Source organism: Grus americana, chromosome 10 (genome assembly GCF_028858705.1).
Source record: "Grus americana isolate bGruAme1 chromosome 10, bGruAme1.mat, whole genome shotgun sequence".
In the NCBI taxonomy this organism is placed as follows: Eukaryota; Metazoa; Chordata; class Aves; order Gruiformes; family Gruidae; genus Grus; species Grus americana.
Genome location: NC_072861.1, coordinates 20,100,666 through 20,109,949, shown reverse-complemented (window position 1 = coordinate 20,109,949; position 9,284 = coordinate 20,100,666). Strand labels below are relative to the sequence as shown.

Below are 9,284 nucleotides of genomic sequence, written 5' to 3'. Positions count from 1 at the left end.
GCAGCCATGGGTTGTGTCTAGGGAAGTCAAACCACATCCTGCAAGGAGGGCTGCATTAGAGAGTGACTTCTGAGTGCAGCTTGTTACCTTGACACCCGGGCAAGTCAGTCCAAAGCATTCCTGTCAGTTGTGTTTTTGTCAGAAAATGTGATGGTGGAGACATAAAACACATTTTCACATCAGAAAACTTAAATATACCAAGCCATGTTTCAAAACTGTATGTCTCAATTTGAAATACTGTATCAAAATAATTTTTTTGCAGTATGGAAAGACAGATGTTTCAGAATAAACCAGTAGAATAAGATCTGACATGTAACAATGGTTTCCAATGCAGTGCTTCCAAACCAATTGTTTTCAGAATTTTTATATTCCCCCCCAATCTTATCCTTGCAGGCAGAATTTTTATTTTCCAACCAGTTACTTCACAAAATATAGAATTTTAAACAATAAATCAGGTCTTGTTAAATGAATACAAAGATTTAGCTACACATGAGATCTGATCCAGAACAGAGCAGGGTGTAAATTCATGAAGACAGTTATCTCAGATTTATATACCAGGTGTGTGGATGTACTTATTCCCAAATGAAATTAAAGGAATTAAATTCTTTCATAACAAGGCACTTTTATTCTGGAATAGGAGCATCCACATATGAAATTAATCAAGAATAGCTAAAGCCACAGTAAGGTCTCAGGCTACTGACTGTAAATGAAAACAGTAAATTCATTCTCCCTCTTACAGCTTCTTGCTACACAACACACTAGATCCCCTTGGATAAATGTTCCTATAAGTAAAAGACTAGTCCCAGCATGTCTGTGAACACCTCACGATACTACTTCAATGAGATGGACTGGAATCAATATTTTTCATCTTTGCAGCTTGGGGCCAGAGAGCAGGGAGTCAGGCAGGGATGTCAGACAATGTGCCACCCGGCACGGCAGGGAGGGGAACTGGCTCTGCACTGACCTGGAAAGAAATTTCTAGCTAGTAGGTATCAGTTCCTGCACCATTTGAGCTTCCTTGAGGGAAGAGGGAAAGGGGATAGTTAAATAGAGGTCTTCAATTCAAATCTTCACTCAAGTATCCTTACAGGAATCAGATGTAAGTTTGGCTACTGTCTAGATAGAGCTACTGGAGCAATTTGAGCCCGTATGTTTCATAATGGAGGCTTTAGAGCCAGGATTAGCTACTGCTAGATCTAAAAATCTGATACAAAGTTCTGATTTAATATAAATGAATCCATTAATTTAAGTTAGATATCCTCCATTCATCTGCAGCCAGAACAGAATGTGTATTTGTGATCTAGATAATTTTACAGAAATGTGATTAGGTGTTTTTGCCTGATGAAGAACAAACCTCTGTCGCTGTGCAGGTAACACACTGCTTTAGTAGTGGTGAAAATGGGACCAGAACAAGAGTTTGTGTACAGACTAGAGAATGCAGCATCATTATCTAGTCAGGAGTGAGGGCAGAGAGGAAAGAAGGGCTCTTATTTGCAACTGTACAGGAAGAGAAACAAAAGAGTTATTACACTGTAAGAGTAATGAGTGTATCAGTAGAAGTATAAATCTTTTTTTTCAAAGATATAAGATACAAACTAAGTCCCTACTGTGGCAGTTACTCAGTTTTTATAGAAATACAGATATAGAACAGTAAGTTGTGAATATACAGAATAATTAATCTTGGTACTTTTAGACATAGGGTCCTCTACTGCCTAGACAACTCACTGTTTTTCATCCTACTTTAAAAGGAGCACTTACCTAGAATTCTTAGAATTCCTATAGGAGACCTTGCCAATCCTATTCCAAGCTAGGCTTTCTGAAGAAAGTTAAAGCTGTTTTTCTTGGTAATTCTTCTCTTCATGTATCATCTACATTGATTTGGCTTTTTGCAAAACAAAATTAGAGAGCCAACAGAGACAGCGCAGAAGCAAAGGCAGCCGAATTCAAATCCATGCTCAGACTGTTTCAAAACTTCAGTGCCAGCAAAGCAATCACAGCTATCACAAACTGTCCCAAGAATATTCAGCTTGATTCTTCTAATTGCTTTAACAATAAAAATCAATGGTTAGAATTCTAAAGTATAAAGGAAACAAAGTAAGATTGATATAATAGCTACAAGTGCAGAATTCTAGGAGCCAGAAAGTGTATCAACCAAAGCAGAATGGGGCATATTTGATACCACCATTAGTTAATACTTGCCCCTAGAAGGAACATTGGTTATCTTTTTAAACATGTTTTTTCATAAGATCTAGGCAATGTCATCTGTGTCTTCAGACCGTATCTCCATGTTATCATGGATTATGTGCCCTAGCTGTTTCTCGTTCTTAAACAAAATGTTAGCCTTCCAGTGGACCGTACCTGCACTAAAGTGGAATTTAACAATGCATTTTTTGCTTTCTTACCACAATAGCTTGATTTGCTGTTATAAAAGTGCACTTAAGAGAACATTCACAGTGCCAATCAATAAACAAACTCTGTATTGCATTTTACATTATAAGAAAGCTTTCTCAATTGATCTGAAGAAAAAAATAATACAATTAAACCTTGTAACTTCATGAGGTTCACAGAAAATGACAGCAGAACACCTTCAAGGCACTGGTCCTGTACCTTGGTTGTAGCTGTATTTAGCAACAGAACAGCCATCCATGACTGACAGCTTTCTTTGACAGAAAGAGCCAGTCAATATTTACATTCCTCATGAACATACAAAAGAGCATCAGGATACTTGAGAAATTAGCCCTTGATTGCCACTTGGAAGGCATCATCAGAAAGTCAGATTACTTCAGCACCTCCAACAACAGAACTGCTTTCATTCTTGAGATTCAAGATCTCTCACAGATGCATCAAGGTCTTTTGCCTGGGAGCAGGAGATGTCTGAAGGGCATAATAGGTGCTGAAAAAGCATGCTATGAGGGTTTTATTATTCAAAACGTCAAAAGATAAAGAAAGCATTCAGTCAACTCTTGCTCTATTCCTCACTGAAGTAGCAGACACAAATCTGATAGTTCTAAGTGGCTACTCCCAGGTTCCTGACCCAGATACAAGGAATATCGGTAGGATTCCTCAGTGCAGAATAGAAAGTGCTCTACTGTAATATTAAGTGATCACTGAAGTTGGGGGATGCAGATGCAGTGGTTCAATTCAGCTCTCAAGTTCCCAAAATGTCACCACATAGAACAGCCCTAAATCTTGGCTTAGAAGTCACAAAACATCCAGTGCCTTTCCAAGTGAGATCTCGGCTCCTCTCATTTCCTGCATACAATAGCATTATTCAGCCACTGAAGTTTCCACTTAGCTTGCATTTATGCCAAGTACTTTTAATTGCAAAGGAAAAGGATGTTAAGCTCTCCCATTTGTTTCTTTCTAATTCATAAGAGACACAGCAGTGGTTGGTAAAAGTTATAGGTTAAGGGTTGTTCTCCCCCCTCATCTCACTTAAGGGATTTGCATCCTCCTCCTGCTGCCTCGCAAACAGAGGTTACCTACAATGCAAGGGTACAAAAATTTATGTTGTCATTTGTAAAATACTAAAAAGGCAAGTCACTGTAAACTTACTAGGAAACAAGCATCAGGGAAGTCTGAACAGTATCTAAACCCTTCAAGGCATCCATTGTAACTGATGTTCAGAGTTACCTTGACCAACATAGGTCTTGATTAAGAACGGATACGCTAGTATTCACCCAATACATGTACAATAATTCAAACAGCATCCAACTCAAAGAACTCATCAGAACAGATACAGCTTTGACTGAAGCCAAATGCTGCACTGCAAGGAGTGAAATAAGTGGAGAAATAGATGCTTAATTTCTACTTACTTTTGGCAACCTTGTTCCTATGATAGGTGAGGGGAAAAAAAGCTGCTGAATGCTGCTTAGTAAATAATAAATGAATCACAGCCACATCTATGGACTATCAGGGTGGCACTTAATACAGCCCTATTGAAAGTTCTTTTCCTTTTGATCAATCCATAGAAGGGTCTAAAAGTAATGTTTCCATATGGGTTTTGTTCCTATTATGCAAGATCTTGTGAACTACATTGTCTGAGACAAAGGGATTATGTGAATTAAAGTGGTGTTTTGGCCTTGATAGTGTTTTAAGTGTCTTCACCCCACCTCTTCAGCCTTGGATAAGAGACTTATTAGCTAATTACTATGCAAATGAATGGAAATGTAAATTAAATGCTACATCCTAACATAGCTTAATAGCCCCAGAGGCAAGAATTTAGTTAACTTGAACGGACTGTAATTCTATCCAAAAATATAGTTTATTAACAAGCACATACAACAAATTGCACCACTATAAATAAAACATCTAGCAAGCTCACCTTCACACTAAGTGACATTTGGTTAATACAGAGCAAAAAAGCAATGCACATATGCTTTCAACAGACACAGAACAACCTCAGCTGCAATCCAAGTTCAAATTGTAGTCCAAAGAAGGGCACATGAAAGCAAAAGCAACGAAGACTTCACGTGAACCTTGCCATTTCTTTCCACAGACCTTTGGTCTCTTACAAAATAGGTCTGTAATACAAAAAGTAATAAAAACTCTGGATTCAATTTACTCAGCCTCTTCCATCACAAGTTAACTATAACATTTTGCAACAACATGAGTAGTATTCAGAGGGAGGTAAGAGGCAAAGATAGTTACATCTTGGAATTATCTAAGTTCAGCTGCAGATAGACAGGCTGCCTAGCAGCAGGCATGGATTTCAGTGTCATTGTCCCAGTTTTTGCAAGAAATACAAAGATGGTAAAACACATTCTTCTCCTTTATCAGTTAAAACTTGATCCATCCTCCACTGATATAAAGGCAAAAGTTCTTCTGTTATCAGCAGTACTCTGATGGGGCTGCAGTAGCCTTCAAAAAAAAAAAAAGTCATCCTCTCCAGTGAAAGGTTTTTCACTCTCCAGTCTTCAACTTGGCTGTGATGCCAGTAGAACCTGACACGCTGTTACCACACGGGTGTTACAACAGTCTCGTCCTCCCTTCACGCCAGAAAAAGGGATTCAGCAGAATTCGATATATAAGAATTGAAGCCAACTTGGCAATAAACAGCTCCACTCTGCTCAGTGTAAGATCTTAACCTCACCGCAACGAAGTAAATAGAAGGTTTGTAATGAACATCAGTAAGAGCCCAAGAGAAGCATCAGGCCAAAACAGAAAAATATGCACTTGATATAAGACCTTGTTCTTCACACAGGAAAAGCTATTTGTATTTCTGATCCTCCAGGGGAGTAACAGGAAGGTTCCCAAGAAGAGTGCTCCAAATGTAAGTGTCCACAGTAAAACTGCTCAGGTAGTATTGTTAAACAAAGCCAGAGAACCTCCTGTTTCCTTTGTGGCAGAACAAAAAGTTGTCTCTGTAAGCAGTAGGGTCCCAGTTTTATTAACATGGTGCCTGTTATTATAACATACAAAAATGATGCCGTGCTCCCTAATTGCATCAGGAGTTAATCTTTACTCAGAAAAAAATTATAGCAGTATCAATGAGTTAAAGACTTATTTTCTCTCATTTATCTCCCGCATGTCTCTCTTTATACTGCCTAGGAAAAAAAAATAAAATCAGAAACTTCTCCTGCTCCCACCTTAAGTTTAGAGTTAAGATCTATTTTTATAAGCAAAAAACTCTTTAAAAGTGGTGATTTTTTTTAACTGCTGGAACCAGACTTTTTTGCACTACAATGAAAAATTTATCTCTATGTGAACTAACCTGACAAACAAGAGCAAACAATCAAAAATTACCTAGAAATATATGCATTAAAGAGAAGTCCAAGTATTGTGACACCTCATATTGAAAAACAAGTAATGCACAGATCAATCAGCAACAAGGTCTCTCTCCCCTCTGCAACTTGCATAGCTGGCTCTCATGTTAGCTAGTTATTAAATACTCTTACAGTAGACCAACTTTAGAAAAATTTGGACAAGCGAGAATGGAGTTATTTTAATCTAGAACAATATCACCCAAAGATACAGATGAATACAAATACTGTTCGTATAAAAAAACCACCCAGAAAAACATGAATTTAAGCTGCATTTTCAGTCTATATATTGGTTTTCCTCTTCCTTGTTTTATAAAAATAGTGTATGACATTTCAGCTTCAATTGCATATTTAAGTCATTTATTCATTGAACATTCCAGTCTTGAAATATCATCTATTGAAATGTTAGTTAAGATTCATCCTGCTTATAGAACAGACTAAGTTTCTTCTGAACTGCACTTGTAGACAATAATAGACTGATATGAACTCAATAAAAAATAATTAGATTATGGGAAGAAGAAAGAAGATAAAAAATAAATAATAATACCAAAAAAAAAAAAATCAAGCTCCACTCTTACTGTCTGACTCCTAATAAAACAAATGTCAATGCCTTTTAGCTGATCAAAAGATTTAACTCCAAAAGTAACTTTTACAGATTCAATTCAGAAATAAACTGTGTTTTAAGATCTGTAAGTTGCTATAAAAAGAGGACAAAAACTTCCAACAAAACATCTCCTTCCAAGACAGAGGAAGCCACCAGTAAAAATAATACTGAAAATTCCTGATCAGAGTATTGTCTCAAAAATTAATATTTCAAATGTTACTTGTAATATTTCTTATCCATTAAAAAATGGATTCTGTACTACACTTGCACATTTCTGATGTCGGCGTACTTGTACACTGGCAATCTACATCTCAGCTGTGTAGTACTGAAGAAAAAGAAAAAAGCTTAAGATTCATTTTGCTGCTTCAGCATTAAACCCCTGGGTGGGAAGGCCTGTTGGGGATACCAACTTTGAAACAAATTAGTGAAATGACAGAGTCAGAAATCCAATGGTACAAAGTCTGCTCGGACATGGCTCTTTCCCCTACTGCAAAGCAGATTTAATAAATGGGATTTATTTTAGAAAGTTTCACAATTCTTAAACAGTAGATGATACTTGCATTCCTGAAGGATTAAGTTCTACATTTCTTAATGCTAATTCAACTCTCTAAAACCAACCCAATAAAACCAGCAAAGCTTTTACAAATAACATGCACAACCTAAAAATTCTACCCTCAAAAACTGCCTTTTTGGTACTCTCTTAAGCTCTTAAGATACTCTATTTATTGAAGGGATGCCAGGAAGCCTGCAGCGGGAACAAATGCTTCTTTGGCAAAAGGAAAATATTTTAATGCCTCCTCCCTTCAAAGTATGCACACCTCACCACAACATATGCTAATATACTACCAAGTAAGTCTCTTTATCTTGCCATTTTTATAACAAACTGTTTCATTCATATCTATTTCAGCTTGTAACTACCTACTGCACAGCGTAGCACACTGTGCTAAATCAACAAATAGCTTATACCTAAGAAATAGAAAGTAAAAACCCCCAAAGACATTGTATTAAAATATATATATTCCAAAACAAATCAAGAGGGGCTAATTTTGTGTAAACAGTTTCAGTGTAAAATTAAAATTTTAAGTCATGCAGACATTTTGGGTCTTTTTTCCATCCTTTGTCCTTTATTTAAAATGAACAAGATCTACCAAAAAAAAAAAAAAAGGATTCCCACAAATACCACGGTGAGTGGAAATTTGCACTAAATCTGCCATTAATAAACAAAAACAAATGTTACAACCCTTCTGTAAGGATACGTATGTATACATATATACCTATGCATGGAGATACACATACCTCCCCCCCAGATTTCCAGCCTTCTCTGAGGTTAACACACTCCACTGACACACTTTCACAAATCAGCCAAATGCTGAATCTAGAAAAAGATGAAGACCAACTCTTCGCAGATCTACAGTCTGCAATTGTAAAAATACAATAAATACAGATAAATATTTACTATCATATTACTAGGGTTTTTTCAAGTGAAATTTGTACTTAAAGTCATCTTCTTCCTGAAGAACTCAAAGAAGGAAAAGGGGAAGTGATTTTAAAAATAAAAAACTTGAGCAAGGAAAATAAAAACACACCCTCAAACATGCCGGAGCAACACCACTCGGTGTAGACATCAGTACCGGCCTTCCTTACGGAAACAGGATCTTTAGTCTCCAGACGTGACCTAGTTACTCCAATTAAATCAGTGTGGCTTCTAATGATACCAGAAAGAAAGATCTGCTTTTAATACGTGGATTTAAATAGAACAGTTAACTATCAAAGAGCTGGTATACAACTGGGATAACTCTGCCAGGAAAAAATATTATGAGAGGGAGTAAATGAAGCTAAATTCTATGGGAAAGTCACTGGGATCCTTCAAAGGTTTTGGTAGACTTAGATTTATACACCTGAATCCATCTGTAGGGGAGACGAGGATGAGCAGGGGGAGTAAGTGAAAACGGGTTTATCATAACTGCACCTTTCCTTCCCCCCCCCCCCCCCAGCCTGTTAGAGGAATGAAAACTGCCTAAAATGATGCAATGGGTCAACCTGAAGACAGCCACATTTGAAAAATACTGGAAATCCTGAAGTCAGAGCTTGTGAATTTGTTTGGTTTGTCCGCTGCCTTGGAGGAGAGAGAAGTTAATACTTTTAAAAGCTTGGTATTTACACTTCCGAAAAGTTTCTGCAGTTCATCCAAATTTGATACGGCAGGATTTAAGTGCTTCTTAGTGTTCCCGACTGGGCACTTCTGCTGCTTTGGCACAAGTGCACACACACAGTATTCGAGTACCAATGGGATACGACGTCTAATGCAGCTTTAAACTGGCAGCTCTCCTGAGTAGTTTTAAATGTTTATCAACTCAGTAGGTCAAAAGTCTGCAGACACTGGGTGGAGCAGCAGTATGCCACAAAACTAACAGTTGTCCTCCTAGAAAAAAAAAAGAAAAAAGAGGTGGGGGAACAGTTGTCAGTGAAGATTAAAGCTCCTGGCTCCATTCCACAGCAGACAATATGCTGATTTGTAAAATACAGGATTAGCCGATCTCAACACTTGAGAAAAAGAAGGTTCATTTGCTCTGTATGAGTACCTGATACAAAGGCAGGGAAACACTACAGGGGTTCTCAAAAACCTTCCTGGGTTCTTATGTATTCAGTTTAAAGAAGCAGCATGTGGTTTTTCTTTCTGCGGAGGGTGTGGCTGAGTGTTATAGCCAGTAGGTTTAACAGCTAAAAGGAAAATAGCTGGGTAATTTTTGCTTCAGCTTTACTCATGTGTTTCTTCAATTACTGCTTGTAGGCATGAAATAACTGAAGTCCAGTGTCCTCCTTTGGTTCAGCCGAGTGAACAAACTGGGCCCTGAACTTCAGAAAGGACAATCGGCAGGCAGTGCTGTCGCATTGTGCCAGGTACTACAGCAGGGGTG

General features: G+C 37.6%; 1 protein-coding gene across 3 annotated transcripts in view; it reads right to left on the bottom strand.

The window, feature by feature from the left end:
- Positions 1 to 4,248: 4,248 nt before the first annotated feature.
- LRRC28 (leucine rich repeat containing 28) overlaps positions 4,249 to 9,284 on the bottom strand; it is a 54,011-nt gene continuing 48,975 nt past the window's right edge. For all 3 annotated transcript variants that reach the window (XM_054836649.1, XM_054836651.1, XM_054836648.1), the window contains one exon: positions 4,249 to 8,788. In XM_054836649.1, coding sequence (XP_054692624.1) covers positions 8,716 to 8,788 — 73 coding nt within the window. In that variant the 3' untranslated portion in view covers positions 4,249 to 8,715. The remainder of the gene's footprint in view (positions 8,789 to 9,284) is intronic.